The sequence below is a fragment of the Entelurus aequoreus genome, linkage group LG18 (genome assembly GCF_033978785.1).
Source record: "Entelurus aequoreus isolate RoL-2023_Sb linkage group LG18, RoL_Eaeq_v1.1, whole genome shotgun sequence".
In the NCBI taxonomy this organism is placed as follows: domain Eukaryota; kingdom Metazoa; phylum Chordata; class Actinopteri; order Syngnathiformes; family Syngnathidae; genus Entelurus; species Entelurus aequoreus.
The window spans coordinates 40707806-40732790 of NC_084748.1; the positions used below are offsets into that span (position 1 = coordinate 40707806).

Here is a 24985-nt window from a genome sequence, read left to right on the forward strand (position 1 = left end):
ACGGAAACCCCGGAGGCAACTTGCAGGTGAGAAAATGATTTTTTTGCATAAATCATGCAGGGAATGCAGAAAAACAAATATGTGCCGATAGCACGGGAGGCAAAGCTAAGGAAGAGGCTAGCGCGGAAGCTAGCATACAAACAGGAATCAAGAATCAAAAATATAGCCGTCGTTAACTGTTGCGTAGTGCAAACAAGGAAGCCAGACTGGTTGTGGCGAGAAACGATAATAAGTGGCTCTCTGATTATTGCCCAGGAACAGGTGAGCATCCTGAACACTAATCAGAGGCAGGTGAAACTAATCTGCAGTCATGGCAACTGAAACACAAACCCAGGGGTGCTGAAAACAGAACTGAGGTAGTGAAATCTAACAGACCAAAAAACATGATCCGGGCAACGGATCACAACAATAGGACTTAATTTAATACTTAATTTGGGCCAAAAAAATAAATAAAAAATCTGCAACATGTATTGAAAAGCCAACAAATTTGAAGCGCGGGACGAACAAGGGACAACTGCAACATAATACGTAGCCTTACTTAATGGATATCATATAAACCAACAATTACATCCAAATATAATGAAAACAAACAAAAAACACACAAAAAAACACAACAAGTGCAAAACTTCATGAAGTACAAACCAAACAAAAAAAAAGTAATCATTCACAACACGTTCTCTTAGATTTCCATGTTATGATACATGTTCACATTATTTATTGACTGTATCTAAAAAAGATACAAATATATTTTTATTTAAATGAAGATAATAAATAATCCTAAATGAAATATAATGACTTGGTTTATATTATTGTATATACTAGGTCATAAAATCAGTGTCAGTTGAGTCGGTCCATAGGTTCCCTGTAGGGATTTTTAATGTCCACCAGATGTCAGTATTTAGTGACACAGTATCAATACAGTTTTGCAATGTGTCGAAACGCTTCATGACGCCTCATCAACCCATCACTACCGTGCACATTTGTTAGGAAGCTCAACATGGACAAACTACAAACATTTTCTTGTTAGTTAGTGAAAAGCATGCGCTCAACAAACAAATTGTTACCTTGTCTGTCACCATGGCTCTGAACAGTTGACTAAAAGAGTCAGGGTGGGGTTGAGGGCTTTATATAAGTGAACACACCTGCATTTACTAATTAGGCCAAATTTGGGTCGAACCATGATCCTCAAAAGCTGGGTGTTACAGAAGGACACTGGACATATGAAAGTTATGTTGGCTAAGCCTGAATACACTGCGTACAAAAATGACTGCTCTACACATGCAAAAGTACTATGTGAATACTTTTTAGACATGTGATGGGTATTTATGGTGTAATTTACAAAATAACTGTTTTCTTAATTCCCCCTGTCAAATTGGTCTCAGCTAGTGGGCGGGGCTATGGGCTATTTAAATTGGAAAATACAATTTTTCTGACAGTCTGCTGTCTGTCACTGCCAGAAGGGGTTCTCTGTCCTGAGCAGGAGTTTCCGTCTCCATGCATCAAACATCTATTGAGATTGTGGTTGCTTTGTTTCCTCCTGTTGTTCACCTCTTGACACTTTTTGGGATTTCAATAAATGTTTGTAAACTGTTACCAACTGCGTGCCTTGTCATCCTTGATTTGAAAGTCTGGTTTACAAAGGTTACACATTACCTGTGTAATGTTAGCTATCGGAAATTTGCGTGGTAGCAATAAATAGCCACCAGCGTAATAGTTGCACTACTCCTTCCTTCTCAAAATCAGAATCAGAAGTACATTACTAATCTCCAAGGGGAAATTTAGATTTTCAGCATAGTCCCGTTCAAGATCATACAAACATTACAGGGAAACAAAACAGACGGGTCTGCCAATTTCCGGCGCCCCTTACAAAAAAATTGAGAAACAGTTAAAAGCTGGGGAGGGGGTGAATATTATGTCAAAGGCTAGACTCCAGGGAGGGTGTCCAGACTGAGGCCAAGGGGAAACAACCTCATTGCCATAGCACAATTAAACATTTTACATAGAATCAACAAAACTTGCAACAGGCGGGAGAGAGTGGGAGCTACGGAGGCTGGCTGGTTGCCCCTAAGGGGAATATAAGTGGTGGTGAAGGCGTAGGGTGGGGCTGGGGGCACAGTTATGCTAACTGTGCTGTCTAGTTACAGGGACAAAATCTCCCACCGGTCTTTCTTTCTTGGTAATAGCGTCATGTTTGTAGTGCAATCCAAGATCATTTCTTGATTGTGTCTGCTATTTAACGTCAGCATCGCCATTAGAGAGGTAATATTTGTAATCTGTGCCAATATTACAGCGGACATCATGTCAGTTTGACGCTATATGCACTTGTACTCATGGGAAATGTGGACTTCTTCTGGCAAAACACTCGCTTTGGTCCAATGACGCCGCCAAAATCAACCAAAACTGAAAGTTTTAAATTGTGGCTTTAAGTTGAAGTACCATATTTTCTGGATCATAGGGCACACCAGATAATAAGGCACACTGCCAATTAGCTGTCTGATTGATTGATTGAAACATGTATTAGTAGATTGCACAGTACAGTACTTATTACGTACAATTGACCACTAAGTGGTAACACCCGAATAAGTTTTTCCACTTGTTTAAGTCGGGGTCCACGTTAATCAATTCGGGTCTATTCAAGTCTATTTTCATACAAAAGGCGCACCGGATTATAAGGTGCATTAAAGGAGTCATATTATGATTTTTTTCAAAATGTAAAACATTTCCTTGTGGTCTACATAACATGTAATGGTGGTTCTGTGGTCAAAATGTTGCATAGATGATGTTTTACAGATCATCTTCAAGTCGCTTTCTGACAGTCGCTTCAGGATGCACCGTTTTGTGGGCGGTCTTATTAACGTGGCTCAACTTCGACAGGGTCTTCTCCCCGTCATATTTGTTGTAGCGGTGTAGCGTGCAAGGACGGGGGTGGAAGAAGTGTCAAAAGATGGAGCTAACTGTTTGAATAACATTCAAACTTTACTTAAATCAATAACGGAGCAGCATCTCCTCATCCGGAAACAACAACAAGGCCGGAAATGTGTCCCGTGAAAAACCGTCCGACTGGAACTCTAATAACTAAAGTTCCTTGGGTGAATAATGTAAACTCACTACACCGGTATGTTTTAGCGCTTTCATGGCAAGTTTACTGACAGATATAAGTAATAACTTTACACTACTTTATAATAGAAATGGCAACAGCAGAGAATGAATGTCCCATAACAAGAAGATGAGAGAAAAAAAAATACGCTTATCGACTACGGCATCGGCACGGACTACAGTGGCGGACATGCGGACATTTTCAGGACTTATGCAGATCTCAAATACACATCAGCAGGTACCAGAAGGTAAGACAAGTTGGTTTTGCACAATATTGTGAAACGAAACGCCAGCTAATATGTCTGCTAATAGGTGTCCTTATAAACACACCATAGTAATACTTGTATTTCTGACTATGGTAGCCGTAATGGGCCGACAATCCATCAAGCGGTGAGGCTTCAAAGTCATACTAAAACATTTTGACAGATTTTTGAGCGCCGTGTGGACTGTTCTTTTTTTTCAATGGAGCATTAAAGGTGTTGGTGTTGTTTACTGTCGTCATATTGCATATTGCAGCCTACACATATCTCTTATGTGTGACTGCCATCTACTGGTCACACTTATCATTTCACTATGTACCAAATAAAATTGCTTCGAGGTCGGTAAGCACAACCAGAATTATTCCGTACATTAGGCGCACCGGGTTATATAAGTCGATTTTTGAGAAAATTAACGGATTTTAAGTGTGCCTTATAGTCTGAAAAATATGGTACTCGTAAGTTGAGTTACCACTGTAGCTAAACAAGTACATAAATTACAAGTTGTGCAACTGTATCTGTTTCATTCTGAGGAAAAGGCACTATTGTTTATAACTTGGAAATTCAAAGGATTATACTTGTTTTCCAGCAACAGCTGACGTGTGATCTTTCCAGCATCCATCTGTCTATCTTCGTCTAGGCTATAATCAACACAAACACAAGCAGTCGCATGCAAAATAATATCGTTGCTGTGAAGTAGAAGAGCCTGCTCATCCACAGTGCCGCTTTAAGTCTGGCCTGTCTTTGTTCAGTAGGATATAAACTCCGCATCAGCAACCCTGCTTTGCCTACAACTAACACTGAATTATTAATCCTTCTTAAGCAGAGACTGTCCAAATAATAAAACACAATTTAGCTCTATCCTGCATTGGTTATTCGGGTGTTCATTTGTACTTAGGAATGACTATAACATTATTTTGTAAAGCACATACCGTAATTTCCGGACTATAAGCCGCTACTTTTTCCCCTCGTTCTGGTCCCTGCGGCTTATACAAGGGTGCGGCTTATTTACGGCCTGTTCTTCTCCGACACCGACGAAGAGGATTTCGGTGGTTTTAGTACGCAGGAGGAAGACGATGACACAATGATTAAAGACTGACTTTTCATATACCGGTAGGCTGGTTATTTTGATAACGTACAGGCGAGCACTTTGTATTACTTTGCACCGTTGTATTATTTGTACTCTGCACGAATGCAGTTCGCCATGTCAAAGATGTGAAAGTTTGATTGAATGATTGAAAGATTTATTGTTAATAAATGGGACGCTTTGCGTTCCCAAACAGTCATCTCTGTCCAGACAATCCCCTCCGTGGTAGCAGGAACCCCTATATACTACGGTAATTACACATCAAAACCCTGCGGCTTATAGTCGGGTGCGGCTTATATATGGAGCAATCTGTATTTTCCCCTAAATTTAGCTGGTGCGGCTTATAGTCAGGTGCGGCTTATAGTCCGGAAATTACGGTATATGATTTTGCCTCACTAAACATTACATAACAAACAATAATAACTTTAAATAATGTGTCTTGATTTTGAAAAATGCAAGATTTAGTAGCAATACTTTAGGTTCAGCATTTACATGACAGGGTGAGAAAGAAACACTCCAAGCTTGAGTGTAGCTGTGAGAGTCTCTTATGTCAATCAATTAGAGCCACAAAAGCCATTCAAAGCCAACGAGACAAGGAGATAAAAGCCAGATTGTCTGTGCTTCATACTTATATAACGTCAAAGTTAATTAAAGTTAGTCCGTCTGAAACAAGCATAACTTTTCTCTGGGGAACTAGACAGTTGTGTTGCACACCTGACCTCAGATAAAAAGGGTGTGTCGGTTTCCTCGAAACACAACCCCAGAAAACCATTAGGTAAGGGTTAACGTTATACGATGTAAACCATACTTGCCAACCTTGAGACCTCCGATTCCGGGAAGTGGGGGGTTGGGAGTGGAAAGGGGCGTGGTCGGGGCTGGGGCGGTGGTGTGGTTGGGGGCGGGGGCATATTTGGGGGCGTGGTTAAGAGGGGAGGAGTATATTTACAGCTAGAATTCACCAACTCGAGTATTTCATATATATTTCATATATATATATTTTATATATATATATATATTTCATATATTTATATATTATATATATATATATATATATATTTATATATTATATATATATATAAATATATATATATATATATATATATATATATATATATATATATATATATATATATATATATATATATATATATATATGTATGAAATACTTGACTTTCAGTGAATTCTAGCTATATATATATATGTATGAAATACTTGACTTTCAGTGAATTCTAGCTATATATATATATATATATATATATATATATATATATATATATATATATATATATATATATATATATATATATATATATATATATATATATATATATATATATATATATGTATATATATATATATATATGTATATTTTATTATACATATAAATAAAATAAATACTTGAATTTCAGTGTTCCGGAGGCTATCAAGTAGATGGCAGTATTGTCCTGTTTAAGAATGTCACAACATTGCTGTTTACGGCAGACAAACTGCTTTACGGTAGACGAAAACGTGACTGCTGTTGTTGTGTGTTGTTACCGCGCTGGGAGGACGTTAATGAAACTGCCTAACAATAAACCCACATAAGAAACCAAGAACTCGCCCTCAATCATTCTACAGTTATAACGTGATTGGGCAGGCACGCTGTTTATATCGTGAGAAAGCGGACATGAAAACAGACTGTCGCCGCTGTCCCCACTCAGGTCCGCATTGAGCTGGAGGGGGCGTGACCTCCAGCTCCGGCTGAATTCCGGGAGTTTATCGGGAGAACATTTCTTCCGGGAGGTTATCGGGAGAGACGCTGAATTCCGGGAGTCTCCCGGTAAAACCGGGAGGGTTGGCAAGTATGATGTAAACACAGCAATGCACTTCACATACAGTCGTGGTCGAAAATGTACATACACTTGTAAAGAACATAATGTCATGGCTGTCTTGAGTTTCCAATAATTTCTACAACTCTTATTTTTTTGTGATAGAGTGATTGGAGCACATACTTGTTGGTCACAAAAAACATTCATGAAGTTTGGTTCTTTTATGAATTTATTATGGGTCTACTGAAAATGTGACCAAATATGCTGGGTCAAAAGTATATGTTAATATTTGGTTACATGTCCCTTGGCAAGTTTCACTGCAATAAGGTGCTTTTGGTAGCCATCCACAAGCTTCTGGTTGATTTTTTTCTACCAATCCTCTTGACAAAATTGGTGCAGTTGAGCTAATGTTGTTGGTTTTCTGACATGGACTTGTTTCTTCAGCATTGTCCACACATTTGAGTCAGGAGTTTGGGAAGGCCATTCTAAATCCTTAATTCTAGTCTGATTAAACCATTCCTTTAACACGTTGAAGTGTGTTTGGGGTCATTGTCCTGTTGGAACACCCAACTGCGCCCAAGACCCAACCTCCGGGCTGATGATTTTAGGTTGTCCTGAAGAATTTGGAGGTAATCCTCCTTCTTCATTGTCCCATTTACTCTCTGTAAAGCACCAGTTCCATTGGCAGCAAAACCGGCCCAAAGCATAATACTACCACCACCATGCTTGACGGGAGGCATGGTGTTCCTGGGATTAAAGACCTCAACTTTTCTCCTCCATACATATTGCTGGGTATTGTGGCCAAACAGCTCAATTTTTGTTTCATCTGACCACAGAACTTTCCTCCAGAAGGTATTATCTTTGTCTGTGTGATGTCAGATGAAACAAACATTGAGCTGTTGAATGGCCTTCCCAAAGTCCTGACTTAAACTTGTGGACAATGCTGAAAAAACAAGTCCATGTCAGAAAACCAACACATTTAGCTTAACTGCACCAATTTTGTCAAGAGGAGGGGTCAAAAATTCAACCAGAAGCTTGCCAGAAGCTTGTGGATGGCAGTGAAACTTGCCAAGGGACATGTAAGCAAATATTAACATTGCTGTATGTATACTTTAGACCCAGCAGATTTGGTCACATTTTCAGTAGACCCATAATAAATTCATAAAAGAACCAAACTTCATGAATGTTTTTTGTGACCAACAAGTATGTGCTCCAATCACTCAGTCAAACAAAAATAAGAGTTGTAGAAATGATTGGAAACTCAAGACAGTCATGACATTATGTTCTTTACAAGTGTATGTAAACTTTCGACCACGACTGTATGTAAAATGATTTTGAAACAAGACAAAACATGTAAGGATTAATTTAATCAATTAATTGGATGAAGGTGGATAGTATTTAACTATAAAAACCGGTCACCAGAAAAGTAAGGTAGTATAAAGAAGTTGTTGCTTAGTCCCAGTACAATCCCCTCCAACATTTTGTGAAAAATAAAAGCAGAGTCAAAAAAATAAAAGCAGAGTCAAAAATATATGTTTGTGGCTGGTTTTTTGCACTCCCAAAGTTCAAAAGGGTGGGAAAAAAAAGACTAAGCACGTAAAAATGCCAAAAAGTAAAGTAATTTACTACTATATTTACAAATATTAAAAAAAGTCAGGACTTACTTTGCTGTTCTTTATTCTTATGTTCCTGGTGGATGTGACCTTTTCTGTAGCCAACATCCACTTTCACTAACTCATACATGGAAAAAAGGCCCCAATGCCTCTCCCACCAGAGCAAACCAACCCCACACGACTTTCAACTAACAGCATTCCCTCCAAATACACACTCCAATTAGAGTCAGCATAATTCAGAAATATATACAGTGGTACCTGAACTTACAAATGCCTTAACTTATGAATATTGTGAGATATGAGCCGCCTCTCAGCTTTTTGTTATGCTTTAAATTGAGTTAAGAGCATTCCTACCTCTGGTAATAATTGTCTACAGCACACCGCCAGAAATCGACAAAATCCTGCCCCCAACCATCGGAACTGAGATTTTTAGTGTGGAGAATGCATATATGTTGAAGAGTTATTTCTTTATTCATAGTCATGTTTGAAGCAGCTAGTATTTTTCCATTTATACTTTTAGTACTTGTCTCTCTTTGTCTGCAGATGTCTGTGTAGTGTCTTAGGCATTCGAATGTGGGAGAGATGCATCCCCCTCCTTATCTTATCAGTGTTGGAGCATTCATTTCTGGAAAGGGTGGGGGCTGTTTTTGTATTCAATAAGTTGTCTCTTCCCGTTTGAATGTTAGACCACATCGAGATGCCGGTATGACCGCATTGGTGTGGACTGGTCTCCTAAAGCTTTAGTAAAACTTGATAATATTCCTATTCTGTCTTGATGGTCCTTTTTACTCTGCATATGTGTCATCTGAAATAATTTGGGATTGACCAGTGACTTTAATTCCCTGAGAGGGAAGACTGGTCAGACGCAACATTAGCCAGAGGGATGACACCCACTAAATCAGAAAAACAAACCATTAAAAGCATTTCCTACTGTGTGGCAAACTTGAATAAGAAGCCCGATCACAGTGTCTTTGGTCTGTACCACTCCAAAGCAGAATTCAGCATTTGCACCAACACAACATCTAAACAGTACACATTAATCCGTGAAACTATAGAGAATCTGCCCAAGGGTGTGGTTTAGTTTGTTCTTTTCTCCTGATTCGACACACTGTAAAAGGGAGCATTACCCTTGCTCACTGGGTCTTGCACAGACATGCATGTCGGTCGTTGTGAACTCTGACCTCTCCGGTGCATCTCTCAAAGACATAACAACTCATTCATCCAGGTCTTTGTATTCTCAGGGTATTCAATTGATTGCAACTGGACGGCACAGTTTGTCTCAGAAAACGTTTCACATCTCATCTTAGCAGACTTGAACAGTTGGTGGTTGGATCTGGTCAAGTCAGACCAGATTTGACCAATCTAAGTCAATGAGCATTGATGAAAGCTGATCCGAGGAGAGGCAAAATGTCTTCTAAGATAAACTGAACAGTCCAGTTGCCATCGATGAGATGGCAACTGGACTGACTCGATCCTGAGAGTACCTGGATACCTGGATGAATGAGACTATATACAGACAATCATCATCATCGGCGATCACTCGAACGAGTATGATTGTCCTCATGTTGGTGGGTCTTTCAGGATAACGCCTGTGTGTGGAATCTTTTAAAGTGGGGAGACTGGTGCACAGACAGCCACCACACTGTCATTGGCAAAGAGAAGGCCAGGGTCCAATGGCATGGAGACCAAGACAGTTGGGGGCCCATCTTTGCTGCAGCCTCCTCCGCCTTTGTGACAGTTATGGAGCTTCTCTACAACCATCATCCGCACACTGCGCCATTGAGGTCTTTTTCGATGAGGGAGACGCGCAGACTCCAACGTCACTTCTTCGCTGAATCCGATGGCAAGGCAAACCAAGGACGACCGGCACCTCCTCACAGCTGCAGGCGGCTGCCGGACCGGAGCTCCAGTCTGTCGGAGGACTGCCTATGGTGCGCCTACCAGCACTTGCTTGTCTCTCAGGGTGTGCTCCCCTAGCCTTTTGTCTTCCCAGACTAACCCACAAGGCAGCGGGGCAGTGGTTGGGTGATGCCAGGGCGTGTCCACAATGTGGGCCTGCGCATCACGCCTCTGGGGACCACTGCAGCTCCGAGATCCCCTGCCACATTTGCCTTGGGCCGCGGGGCCCTAGTTACAGTGAGCGGCCACGTGGAGGCCTGACAGGAATCTTGGTTAAGGAGAGGCTGTGTACTGGCAGGGGAATACTGACGCACAAGGCTGCTTTTACGTTCACCACAAGGGTTAGCCAGCGGCAGTGTCTGTAAGCGAAAGGTTAGCAAGCAGGTGGGAAGTAGACATGCAACCTTCCCTCTAACCCAGTGGTTCTTAACCTTGTTGGAGGTACCGAACCCTACCAGTTTCATATGCGCATTCACCAAACCCTTCTTTAGTGAAAAATAAAATGTTGTTTTTTTTTCAAATTCAAGACAAAGTTATATGTTTTTGGTAACACTTTAGTATGGGGAACATATTCTAAGTAACAAAGACTTAATTTAGAGTTATTTGGTTAGGGTTGGGGTTAGAGGGTTAGGGCCATGGTTAGAGGGTTAGGGTTATAATAAGGCCATGCCGAATAAGGCATTAATAAGTACTTAATAATGACCAGTTAAGAGCCAATATGTTACTAATTTGCATGTTAATAAGCAACTAATTAATGGTGAATATGTTCCCCATACTAAAGTGTTACCATGTTTTATTACTGGTGCACAAAATGAATCGTGCATGAACATCACCTTGTTCAAAGAACAAAACCAACACAGTGCATAAACTCAAAACAAATTACACACCTGCAAATCATTGTGACTTCTGCTGTTGCTGTATCTGTAATACGCCGATAGGGAGAAGTTTTTATTTACACGATGAGTCGGGTGTGTCTTGACCTCCGCCGAACCCCTGAGTCCGACTCACCGAACCCCAAGGGTTCGATCGAACCCAGGTTAAGAACCACTGCTCTAACTACTGCACTAGACGCATCACAACACCCTGTAGGCTAGGACCACACAAAAACACACATACAGACAATATAGTACCGGTCACTATGTGAACACAATATATAAACTTCTGAGTGGAAAATGGACCCACTTTGGATGCAAGGAAGTCTGGTGAGTGAATCAGATACACATGTTTGAACTAGGGATGTCCGATAATATCGGACATAACGAATAAATGCGTTAAAATGTAATATCGGAAATTATCGGTATCTGTTTTTTTATTATCTGTATCGTTTTTTGTTTTTGTTTTGTTTTTTTATTAAATCAACATAAAAAACACAAGATACACTTACAATTAGTGCGCCAACCCAAAAAACCTCCCTCCCCCATTTCTTTCTGTTATCAATATTCTGGTTCCTACATTATATACCAATATATATCAATACAGTCTGCAAGGGATACAGTCTGTAAGCACACATGATTGTGCATGCTGCTGGTCCACTAATTGTACTAACCTTTAACAGTTAATTTAACTCATTTTCATTAATTACTAGTTTCTATGTAACAGTTTTTATATTGTTTTACTTTCTTTTTTATTCAATAATTTTTTTTAAATTTAGTTATCTTATTTTATTATTATTTTTAAAAAGTACCTTATCTTCACCATACATGGTTGTCCAAATTAGGCATAATAATGTGTTAATTCCACGACTGCATATATCGGTTGATATCGGTATCGGTTGATATCGGTATCGGTAATTAAAGAGTTGGACAATATCGGAATATCGGATATCGGCAAAAAGCCATTATCGGACATCCCTAGTTTAAACATTCAAATATCAGATTACCACATACATATTGCTGCATTAACAGTTTAACCAAACAAGTCATCGGTCATTTTTGTAACACTTGTCCTTTGCAAGTAATAGTCGGTGATACTATAGCTTGTGTTTTTGTTTTCCAGGAGTGGTAACTTGCAAGCAACAGAAAGAGAAGGACGGCTGCGGCCACTGCAACAACACCGCGAGCAAAAACATCAAATGTATTGGAACATTACACCCTAAATGTGTCAATGTGTGATTGTTTTAAGAGTGCTTCCCTTGGACAAGGAAGGATGTGGTCTCTAACTCTCCTCAGTAAGCTGGTTAGCTAGCAAATTGAAAACTAAAGTTGTCTGTCAGCTAAACTTTGTTTATATACATGTGTGCATACTACTAAACACATCATCATCACAAAATGCTCTCCTTTTTTGAGGAAACTAGATAGTTTTGGTGTCTTGGCTTTTAAATGGACAACAAACATTTAATAGTTTGTTTATTGTCACAGCCTATGAGCATGAATAAATATTTCTAATTGAAGTTATCATATGTGTTGTATTTATTGTTAGTAAGGACATGCCTAACAATTTCTACCGCTAAGTTTAAGGGAATGGCAAAACTAGAGCCATTCCTGGCTTTGAGATTCTCCCAAAGGACAGTGCGGCCAAGACACAACAAACTCCTTTCTTATGTCTCGTGGACACACACCTGCCGTTGTTGACTTTGGACTGACTGGCGGTTGCGAGAGCACCAAGGTCGCACAACAAAGACACGCTGCAGGCTAACACACTCACACATGCATCCACGAAAAATACACGCCAAACACACATACCCTTGCCCCCATCCCACGCTTTTGACGCATCCCGCCATGACGGACCAAGCAGCGCCCGTAGTGGCTGGCAGCTTCGGGCCGGATGCCCGCCCCCTCATCCCTCGTTGCAAGCCTCGAGTTGTATGTTGTAATATGTATATGTGCTTCTGAGATTGTTTTTTTTCTTATCCTCCCCCAGCGTCTACATTTTTCCCACCTTTTACGGTACGCCTTGTGGCAACCCATCAACGTTCCTGTTGGGTAAACCTGTACAGCAGGGGTCACCAACGTGGTGCCCGCGGGCACCAGGTAGCCCATAAGGACCAGATGAGTAGCCCGCTGGCCTGTTCTAAAAATAGCTCAAATAGCAGCACTTACCAGTGAGCTGCCTCTATTTTTAAAATTGTATTTATTTACTAGCAAGCTGGTCTCGCTTTGCCCGACATTTTTAATTCTAAGAGAGACAAAACTCAAATAGAATTTGAAAATCCAAGAAAATATTTTAAAGACTTGGTCTTCACTTGTTTAAATAAATTCATTAATTTTTTAAACTTTGCTTCTTATAACTTTCAGAAAGACAATTTTAGAGAAAAAATACAACCTTAAAAACGATTTTAGGATTTTTAAACACATATACCTTTTTACCTTTTAAATTCCTTCCTCTTCTTTCCTGACAATTTAAATCAATGTTTTAGTAAAAAAAAAAAGTGTTATTGTAAAGAATAATAAATAAATTTTAATTTAATTCTTCATTTTAGCTTCTGTTTTTTCGACGAAGAATATTTGTGAAATATTTCTTAAACTTATTATGATTAAAATTCAAAAAATTTATTCTGGCAAATCTAGAGAATCTGTAGAATCAAATTTAAATCTTATTTCAAAGTATTTTGAATTTCTTTTAAAATTTTTGGTCTGGAAAATCTAAAAGAAATAATGATTTGTCTTTGTTAGAAATATAGCTTGGTCCAATTTGTTATATATTCTAACAAAGTGTAGATTGGATTTTAACCTATTTAAAACATGTCATCAAAATTCTAAAATTAATCTTAATCAGGAAAAATGACTAATGATGTTCCAAAAATTATTTTTTTAATTTTTTCAAAAAGATTCAAATTAGCTAGTTTTTCTCTTCTTTTTTGCGGTTGAATTTGAATTTTAAAGAGTCGAAATTGAAGTTAAACTATGTTTCAAAATGTAATTGTCATTTTTTCGGGTTTTCTCCTCTTTTAAACCATTCAATTAAGTGTAAATATCATTAATTATTAATAATAACATAGAGTTAAAGGTAAATTGAGCAAATTGGCTATTTCTGGCAATTTATTTAAGTGTGTATCAAACTGGTAGCCCTTCGCATTAATCACTACCCAAGGAGTAGCTCTTGGTTTCAAAAAGGTTGGTGACCCCTGCTGTACAGTGTTGTTTGTCTAATCTTGAACGGGTTTGTGCTGAAAACTAAATTAAGTTGTACTTGTGCAATGACAATAAAGATCTATACACCCATCCATGCATTAGTCGACTAATCGTTAAGATAGTCGAAGAGTAGTCAAATGTTATAATAGTTATTAGTGGCAGCCCTAGTTTACATGAGTGTGACCTGCTTTATCCAGGCCACTGCTTCCGTTTCATTTCCAGGGCTTGAACTTTGGTCCGCAGAATGGGAGTCGGGAGCTCTAAGCATCGAGCTAAAAAGCCGATCTGTCAGTTTTGTGTCTAGCGCAAGCTCTTAAGGTGTTAGGGAGTGTGTTTTACTATTGACAGACCCTTGTAGTTCGCTGAGTTCCACACAAGGGTCTGGGCTCGAAGGCATTGCAAACTCCTTCAAGCTAGCAAAAAATCATGAACCAATCAGGATCGCCGGGCGGGATTTGATTCAAACAACAATGGCGGCATTGTGTGCTGACAATGATTCTGCTATTGCTACTGTTTTGTCGAATCTATCAAATATTAATTACTTAAAAGATGAACAGAGAACGGTTTTGAAGGCGTTTATTGGTGGCATGGATGTTTTGGCTCTCCTTCCGACCGGGTTTGGATTCCCCAGCGTCTCTCTCATCAGCGTCGCGGGTTGATTTCGATGTGAGTGGTTGAAGTAGCACGTCATTCAAGATAACGGACAAGTGGTTTATCCAATCACATACAATGATCTCCTATTGAGAACTTCCAGATTCTTGTGTGGGGCTCAGCGAACTACAAAGATCTGGCGAGAGTCAGGTTAGCAGCCACACTGGTTGGCCTCTGTTATGAATGAGTAGAATGTGTAAACTTCATAAGGGAAGGTCAGAGTTAAGACAGACTCAAACCTTCAACCTTTTCTGCCCAACCACGGTGCTGCCAGAGCCAAAATGTACTACCTATTTATAGAACAGGAAAAAATAAATACATAAAGCAATCGTCTACAGTATAAAATTTGGGCCATGCTAACAGGCAGTCTGGCTTGTATTTGCTAGCTAAAATGCATGACGAGTAGGGGGTTGTTGTTGTATCATGCACGTGTTATGCTTAAAATGTAAATGTGTTTGTTTCACAGGTAAAATCTGTGCTTAGAGTGTCTTTGACATGTTTCGATCAAATGACTCCAAGAAACAAGAATTATGCACACGTCAAACTCTCTATAACAGGCTCGGTTTAGAGACATGTTTGGGGGTGCTGCTCTGTCTCAATCTACGTTCACACAGCTGTATGTTGCCCATTTTTTGTTTAGCTCAATCTTTTTGTTCCATTCATCCATCCATTTTTCCGCCGCTTATCAAAGTGCGGGTCTCGGGGGAAACAGTCTAAGCATAGATGCCCAGACTTCCCTGTCCCGGCCACCTCCTCTAGTTCTACAGGGGGGATACCAAGGCGTTCCCAGGCCAGCTGTGAGACATAGTCCCTTCAACGTGTCCTAGGTCTGCCCCGAGGTCTCCTCCCTGCTGGACATGCCCGAAACACCTTGCCAGGGAGGCGTCCATGAGGTACCCATCTCAGCTGGCTCCTCTCGACGTGAAGGAGCAGTGGCTCTACTCTGAATCTCTCCCGGATGACCGAGTTCCTCACCCTATCTCTCAGGGTGATCCCAGACATCCTGCGGAGGAAACTCATTTCTGCCGCTTGTATTCAACCCTTGTCCTTTCGGTCATTACCCAAAGTTCATGACCATAGATGAGTATGTAGTTGTTTACATTACAAAAACAAATATGCAACTTCTATGTATGTCTAAAGTGAACAGAATGCGCTTGTGAACTGATGCGCATGCGCACAGAGCCCTGTGTTTACAAAAGTAAACAGGGCTCCAATTCTAGTAGGTCTCAATCATGGCACATTTATGGCAATTTCAAGGAGTTTGAGCAACCAGAATCAAAATGTATTATTTCGCGTCGAAGATTAGGAAGGAAGAGGGCAATCATTTTCATTTTGTTGCAATGTCTGTACCGAGGAGCGTGTGGGTGAGAATGCAGAGCGATGGGAAATTGAAGTTTGAAGTTAAGTCCTCCTATATTTTAATCACTTCTATAACATCATCTTTTTTGCAATGACTATGTTGCTGCTCTTTTGTCCAACATTTACTTTTGCGCCTGTCTATTTTGGCGAAGAATGGAGAGGTTTGTTACCTTTTGATGGCGTATGGGTTGGATGAACCCAACTTGAATGTTCAGACTGAAGTTGCCACATATACATATCTGATTTATATCCATCCATCCATCCATCCATCCACCTATGCTTATCCTAAACAGAGAAGCCCAGGCTTCCCTTTCCTCAGCTACTTTATCTAGCTTTTCCCAAGGGATCCTAAGGCGTTCCCACGCCTGCTGAGGACATACTCCCTCCAACGTCTCCTGGATGTTCCCTTTGGCCACCTACCGGTCGGTCGTGCCCTAATCACCTCCCCAGGTAGGCGTCCGGGGGGCATTCTGACCTGATGCCCAAACCACCTCATCTGGCTCTTCTCGATTTGGAGGAGCCGCGGCTTTACTCTGAGCTCCTATCGAATGACAGAGCTTCTCAACTTATCTCTAAGGGAGAGCCCCGCCACCTGATGGGGAAAACTAATTTTGGTCGCTTTTGCCTGTGATGTTGTTCACTCGGTCATAACCTAAAACCCATGACCATAGGTGAGGAAAGGAAGGTAGAGTGTCCGGTAAATTGAGAGATTTGCCTTTTGGCTCAGCTCCTTCTTCACCACGTTGGACCAATCCAGATCTACTTTTTTCTCACTAGCGGAAGACGGGAGATGTATGAACCACCACAACAGCTGTGATGGCGGAAGAAGGCACCCCCACATCCATGTGGGCCCAGTTATGGGGAAATAACCACCCAAGACCTCAACGGTGGAACAGGCGGAGGATGACTGCTAACCCTAAGGAGCGTCACAACGGCTGGGATGGCGGATGAAGGCTACAGCAGAAAAGGGTCCCCAGTCGTCTTGGACTCCATGCCACTGGACCCTGACCCGGATCTGCCAAGGATCGTGTGGTGACTGTCTGTGCACCAGTCTCTCCACGTTAAACAAAGTCACGCACAGGCATCCTCCATAAAGGGATACCCCCCCCTACCGGGAGGACCGTCATACTCGCTTCGAGTGACCACCGATGAGTACAGATAACATACTTGCCAACCCTCCCGAATTTCAGTGCCTCTCCCGAAAATCTCCCAGGACAACCATTCTCCCGAATTTCTCCTGATTTCCAGCCGGACTTTAGGCACGCCCCCTCCAGGTCCGTGCGAACCTGAGTGAGGACAACCTGTCGTCATGTCCGCTTGGCCAACCAAAAAGTAACCACAGAACACTATACCGTATAGTGTTCTGTGGTTACTTTTTGGTTGGCCAACGGTTTACGTTGTATTGCGCACCCTGACGGCAAGTGTGGGAGTCGGTTCTGAAGTATGAAGTAAAGCGACGTAACTTTGTCACCTCGCCTGGATATTGACTCCAACCCACAATATTACACTGCCCATACCTACGCTCCTTCAAAGGCTGTGCTACTGGCTGCAAAGCATTGCACTTTCAAATACAACAATGAGTAGAGAGGAGTGTTATGTGTGTATATGTGTAAATAAATGAACACTGAAATTCAAGTATTTATTTTACTTATACATATATACATAATAAAATATATATATATATATATATATATATATATATATATATATATATATATATATATATATATATAGCTAGAATTCACTGAAAGTCAAGTATTTATATTATATATATATATATATATATATATATATATATATATATATATATATATATATATATATACGGTAGTGTTTATATATATATATATATATATATATATATATATATATATATATATATATATATATATATATATATATATATATATATATATATATATATATATATATATATATATAAACACTACCGTTCAAAAGTTTGGGGTCACATTGAAATGTCCTTATTTTTTAAGGAAAAGCACTGTACTTTTCAATGAAGATAACTTAAAACTAGTCTTAACTTTAAAAAAATACACTCTATACATTGCTAATGTGGTAAATGACTATTCTAGCTGCAAATGTCTGGTTTTTGGTGCAATATCTACATAGGTGTATAGAGGCCCATTTCCAGCAACTATCACTCCAGTGTTCTAATGGTACAATGTGTTTGCTCATTGGCTCAGAAGGCTAATGGATGATTAGAAAACCCTTGTGCAATCATGTTCACACATCTGAAAACAGTTTAGCTCGTTACAGAAGCTACAAAACTGACCTTCCTTTGAGCAGATTGAGTTTCTGGAGCATCACATTTGTGGGGTCAATTAAACGCCCAAAAATGGCCAGAAAAAGAGAACTTTCATTTGAAACGCGTTCTTAGAAATGAAGGCTATTCCACAAAATTGTTTGGGTGACCCCAAACTTTTGAACGGAAGTGTATATATATATATATATATATATATATATATATATATATATATATATATATATATATATATATATATATATATATATATATATATTTAAGACATAATTGAATTTCAGTGAATTTTAGCTATAAATATACTCCTCCCCCCTTAACCCCGGCCCGCGTCCCCCAACCCCGCCCACCTCAACAACCCCCCCCCACCCCCCATCCCACCCCCCTCCCCCAAATCTCCCGAATTTGGAGGTCTCAAGGTTGGCAAGTAGGACAGATAAACCTGTGAAAAATACATTCTGAGTCATGAATGTTACATTATACTAGTACTGTACTAGAAATACTAATATTCAGCCCAAAGGGATGTTTTGTTTTGTTAGAGAGAAACAAGCCATTTAAATATGGTGCCATTTAATATCATAACTGATTAAAAAAAAAGTTTTCCATGGAATCAGAAAAAGTAATTACAGAAAGCTTATGAACCGTGAAAACAAAAAATCGTTGATTTTTGGAACTGACTTCCTCTTTGGAAAAGTGCTCCACCTCGCCATAAACTGCGACAGAGCTGCAAGTGGCCCCGGAATCAATGTTCATTAAATCTTTCATTTCTACACTACACCCTGTGCTTGAGTCAACCAGCTGCAATATTGCAAAGTGCATCTGTAATCAAATCCTACTTTGGTCGTACTGAGTTTTACGTCTTTTCATTTACTTTATGATTTTGCCGCACAATACCCGAGTCGAATGTTGCTGGCGTTCCGCGAAATGCAATCCTCTGTACAACTTATGGGACAGAGGACATAGAAGTCATCCGTCTTTCCTCACTGGCCAATGAAAAACAAGGGAAACCAGTTCATGGTAAGTAGTTTGTATGCTAAGAAAGGGATTCTAATTATGGGCCCGCTGCAATGCAAGCGCCCATTCACAGAAGTGAATGGGAAACATGCCACCTTTTTAGCTAACTTTACATTCATTTCCCTACTTAGACAGCCAGTCATATAACTTGGTATGTGACACATGCTAACTAATAGCATGCTACCATTAGCTTGCTAGCATGCTAAAATTAGCACGCTAACTTTTTGAGCTAGTTTTGCACCCGTTTACCCCAGAGTTGTGTAACTTGGTACGTGATACTTGTAAGCTGTTAGCATGCAGATGTAAGCATGCTAACATTAAAGTGCTAACTTCCTTTGCTAAATGTACTAATTTTTCTCAAATTCCCCAGCCATACACCTTAGAGTCATTAAACTTGGTATGTGACACAAGCTAACTATTCTCATGCTCACGTTAGCTTTAGCATGCTAACTTTTTTAGCTAGTTTTGCAACAGTTTTACCCAGTCATTAAACTTGGTATGTGACACTTGTTACCTGTTAGCATGCAAACGCTAGCATGCTAACTTTTTCTACCAATTATACTTTTGTATTTCTATTTCCGCAGCCATATAGATTGGAGACGTATAACTTGGTATATGACACCTGCTGACTGTAATCATGTTATCGTTAGCACACATGCTACGTGTTGATTGATTGATTGAAACTTTTATTAGTAGATTGCACAGTACAGTATATATTCCGTACAATTGACCACTAAATTGTAAAACCCGAATAAGTTTTCCAACTTGTTTAAGTCGGGGTCCACGTTAATCATGCTAACGGATAGCATGCCACCATTAGCTTGCTAGCATGCTAAAATTAGCACGCTAACTTTTTCAGCTAGTTTTGCACCTGCTTACCCCAGAGTCGTATGACTTGGTACGTGACACTTGTAAGCTTTTAGCATGCAGACGTAAGCATGCTAACATTAAAGTGCTAACTTTCTTTGCTAAATGTACACATTTTTCTCAAATTCCCCAGCCATACACCTTAGAGTCATTAAACTTGGTATGTGACACAAGCTAACTATTCTCATGCTCACCTTAGCTTTAGCATGCTAACTTTTTTTAGTTTGTTTTGCAACAGTTTTACCCAGAGTCATTAAACTTGGTATGTGACACTTGTTACCTGTTAGCATGCAAACGATAGCATGCTGACTTTTTCTACCAATTATACTTTTGTATTTCTATTTCCGCAGCCTTATAGATTTGAGACGTATAACTTGGTATATGACACATGCTGACTGTTATCATGTTATCGTTAGCACACATGCTACGTGTTGATTGATTGATTGAAACTTTTATTAGTAGATTGCACAGTACAGTACATATTCCGTACAATTGACCACTAAATTGTAACACCCGAATAAGTTTTCCAACTTGTTTAAGTCGGGGTACACGTTAATCATGCTAACTGATAGCATGCCACCATTAGCTTGCTAGCATGCTAAAATTAGCACGCTAACTTTTTGAGCTAGTTTTGCACCCGTTTACCCCAGAGTTGTGTAACTTGGTACGTGACACTTGTAAGCTGTTAGCATGCAGACGTAAGCATGCTAACATTAAAGTGCTAACTTTCTTTGCTAAATGTACACATTTTTCTCAAATTCCCCAGCCATACACCTTAGAGTCATTAAACTTGGTATGTGACACAAGCTAACTATTCTCATGCTCACGTTAGCTTTAGCATGCTACCTTTTTTAGCTAGTTTTGCAACAGTTTTACCTAGAGTCATTAAACTTGGTATGTGACACTTGTTACCTGTTAGCATGCAAACGATAGCATGCTTACTTTTTCTACCAATTACACTTTTGTATTTCTATTTCCGCAGCCATATAGATTTGAGACGTATAACTTGGTATATGACACATGCTGACTGTTATCATGTAATCGTTAGCACACAAACTACGTGTTGATTGATTGATTTAAACTTTTATTAGTAGATTGCACAGTACAGTACATATTCCGTACAATTGACCACTAAATTGTAACACCCGAATAGGTTTTCCAACTTGTTTAAGTCGGGGTCCACGTTAATCATGCTAACGGATAGCATGCCACCATTAGCTTGCTAGCATGCTAAAATTAGCGCACTAACTTTTTGAGCTAGTTTTGCGCCTGTTTACCCCAGAGTCGTACGACTTGGTACGTGACCCTTGTAAGCTGTTAGCATGCAGACGTAAGCATGCTAACATTAAAGTGCAAACTTTCTTTGCTAAATTTACTCATTTTTCTCAAGTTACCCAGCCATACACCTTAGAGTCATACAACTTGGTATGTGACACAGGCTAACTATTCTCATGCTCACGTTAGCTTGCTAGCATGCTAACTTTAGCATGCTAACTTTTATAGCTAGTTTTGCAACAGTTTTACCCAGAGTTATTAAACTTGGTATGTGACACTTGTTACCTGTTAGCATGCAAACGCTAGCATGCTAACTTTTTCTACCAATTATACTTTTGTATTTCTATTTCCGCAGCCATATAGATTTGAGACGTATAACTTGGTATATGACACATGCTGACTGTTATCATGTTATCGTTAGCACACATGCTACGTGTTGATTGATTGATTGAAACTTTTATTAGTAGATTGCACAGTACAGTATATATTCCGTACAATTGACCACTAAATTGTAAAACCCGAATAAGTTTTCCAACCTGTTTAAGTCGGGGTCCACGGTAATCATGCTAACGGATAGCATGCCACCATTAGCTTGCTAGCGTGCTAAAATTAGCACGCTAACATTTTGAGCTAGTTTTGCACCCGTTTACCCCAGAGTCGTACGACTTGGTACGTGACCCTTGTAAGCGGTTAGCATGCAGACGTAAGCATGCTAACATTAAAGTGCGAACTTTCTTTGCTAAATGTACTCATTGTTCTCAAATTACCCAGCCATACACCTTAGAGTCATTAAACTTGGTATGTGACACAAGCTAACTATTCTCATGCTCACGTTTGCTTGCTAGCATGCTAACTTTAGCATGCTAACTTTTTTAGCTAGTTTTGCAACAGTTTTACCCAGAGTCATTAAACTTGGTATGTGACACTTGTTACCTGATAGCATGCAAACGCTAGCATGCTAACTTTTTCTACCAATTATACTTTTGTATTTCTATTTCCGCAGCCATATAGATTTGAGACGTATAACTTGGTATATGACACATGCTGACTGTTATCATGTTATCGTTAGCACACATGCTACGTGTTGATTGATTAATTGAAACTTTTATTAGTAGATTGCACAGTACAGTACATATTCCGTACAATTGACCACTAAATTGTAACACCCGAATAAGTTTTCCAACTTGTTTAAGTCGGGGTACACGTTAATCATGCTAACTGATAGCATGCCACCATTAGCTTGCTAGCATGCTAAAATTAGCGCGCTAACTTTTTGAGCTAGTTTTGCACCCGTTTACCCCAGAGTCGTACGACTTGGTACGTGACCCTTGTAAGCTGTTAGCATGCAGACGTAAGCATGCTAACATTAAAGTGCAAACTTTCTTTGCTAAATTTACTCATTTTTCTCAAGTTACCCAGCCATACACCTTAGAGTCATACAACTTGGTATGTGACACAGGCTAACTATTCTCATGCTCACGTTAGCTTGCTAGCATGCTAACTTTAGCATGCTAACTTTTATAGCTAGTTTTGCAACATTTTTACCCAGAGTCATTAAACTTGGTATGTGACACTTGTTACCTGTTAGCATGCAAACGATAGCATGCTAACTTTTTCTACCAATTATACTTTTGTATTTCTATTTCCGCAGCCATATAGATTTGAGACGTATAACTTGGTATATGACACATGCTGACTGTTATCATGTTATCGTTAGCACACATGCTACGTGTTGATTGATTGATTGAAACTTTTATTAGTAGATTGCACAGTACAGTATATATTCCGTACAATTGACCACTAAATTGTAACACCCGAATAAGTTTTCCAACTTGTTTAAGTTAGGGTCCATGTTAATCATGCTAACTGATAGCATGCCACCATTAGCTTGCTAGCATGCTAAAATTAGCGCGCTAACTTTTTGAGCTAGTTTTGCACCCGTTTACCCCAGAGTCGTACGACTTGGTACGTGACACTTGTAAGCTGTTAGCATGCAGACGTAAGCATGCTAACATTAAAGTGCAAACTTCCTTTGCTAAATGTACTATTTTTTCTCAAATTACCCAGCCATACACCTTAGAGTCATTAAACTTGGTATGTGACACAAGCTAACTATTCTCATGCTCACGTTAGCTTCCTAGCATGCTAACTTTAGCATACTAACTTTTTTAGCTAGTTTTGCAACAGTTTTACCTAGAGTCATTAAACTTGGTATGTGACACTTGTTACCTGTTAGCATGCAAACGATAGCATGCTAACTTTTTCTACCAATTATACTTTTGTATTTCTATTTCCGCAGCCATATAGATTTGAGACGTATAACTTGGTATATGACACATGCTGACTGTTATCATGTTATCGTTAGCACACATGCTACGTGTTGATTGATTGATTGAAACTTTTATTAGTAGATTGCACAGTACAGTATATATTCCGAACAATTGACCACTAAATTGTAACACCCGAATAGGTTTTCCAACTTGTTTAAGTCGGGGTACACGTTAATCATGCTAACTGATAGCATGCCACCATTAGCTTGCTAGCATGCTAAAATTAGCGTGCTAACTTTTTGAGCTAGTTTTGCACCCGTTTACCCCAGAGTCGGACGACTTGGTACGTGACCCTTGTAAGCTGTTAGCATGCAGACGTAAGCATGCTAACATTAAACTGCAAACTTTCTTTGCTAAATTTACTCATTTTTCTCAAATTACCCAGCCATACACCTTAGAGTCATACAACTTGGTATGTGACACAGGCTAACTATTCGCATGCTCACGTTAGCTTGCTAGCATGCTAACTTTAGCATGCTAACTGTTTTAGCTAGTTTTGCAACAGTTTTACCCAGAGTCATTAAACTTGGTATGTGACACCTGTTACCTGTTAGCATGCAAACGATAGCATGCTAACTTTTTCTACCAATTATACTTTTGTATTTCTATTTCCGCAGCCATATAGATTTGAGACGTATAACTTGGTATATGACACATGCTGACTGTTATCATGTTATCGTTAGCACACATGCTACGTGTTGATTGATTGATTGAAACTTTTATTAGTAGATTGCACAGTACAGTACATATTCCGTACAATTGACCACTAAATTGTAACACCCGAATAAGTTTTCCAACTTGTTTAAGTTAGGGTCCAAGTTAATAATGCTAACTGATAGCATGCCACCATTAGCTTGCTAGCGTGCTAAAATTAGCGCGCTAACTTTTTGAGCTAGTTTTGCACCTGTTTACCCCACAGTCGTATGACTTGGTACGTGACACTTGTAAGCTGTTAGCATGCAGACGTAAGCATGCTAACATTAAAGTGCTAACTTTCTTTGCTAAATTTACTCATTTTTCTCAAATTCCCCAGCCATACACCTTAGAGTCATACAACTTGGTATGTGACACAAGCTAACTATTCTCATGCTCATGTTAGCTTGCTAGCATGCTAACTTTAGCATGCTAACTGATTTAGCTAGTTTTGCAAAAGTTTTACCCAGAGTCATTAAACTTGGTATGTGACACCTGTTACCTGTTAGCATGCAAACGATAGCATGCTAACTTTTTCTGCCAATTATACTTTTGTATTTCTATTTCCGCAGCCTTATAGATTTGAGACGTATAACTTGGTATATGACACATGCGGACTGTTATCATGTTATCGTTAGCACACACGCTACGTGTTGATTGATTGATTGAAACTTTTATTAGTAGATTG

General features: G+C 39.5%; 1 protein-coding gene across 4 annotated transcripts in view; it reads right to left on the reverse strand.

Annotated features, from left to right (window-relative positions):
* sorcs3a (sortilin related VPS10 domain containing receptor 3a) overlaps positions 1–24985 on the reverse strand; it is a 712571-nt gene that overhangs the window by 457693 nt on the left and 229893 nt on the right. Inside the window, exon 1 of one of the 4 annotated variants that reach the window (XM_062027158.1) lies at positions 1065–1086. The exons of the other annotated variants lie outside the window; for them this stretch is intronic. Within the exon in view, the coding sequence (XP_061883142.1) occupies positions 1065–1079 (15 nt within the window). The 5' untranslated portion in view covers positions 1080–1086. Of the gene's footprint in view, positions 1–1064; positions 1087–24985 lie in introns of those variants that run through there. 4 annotated transcript variants of the gene reach the window in all.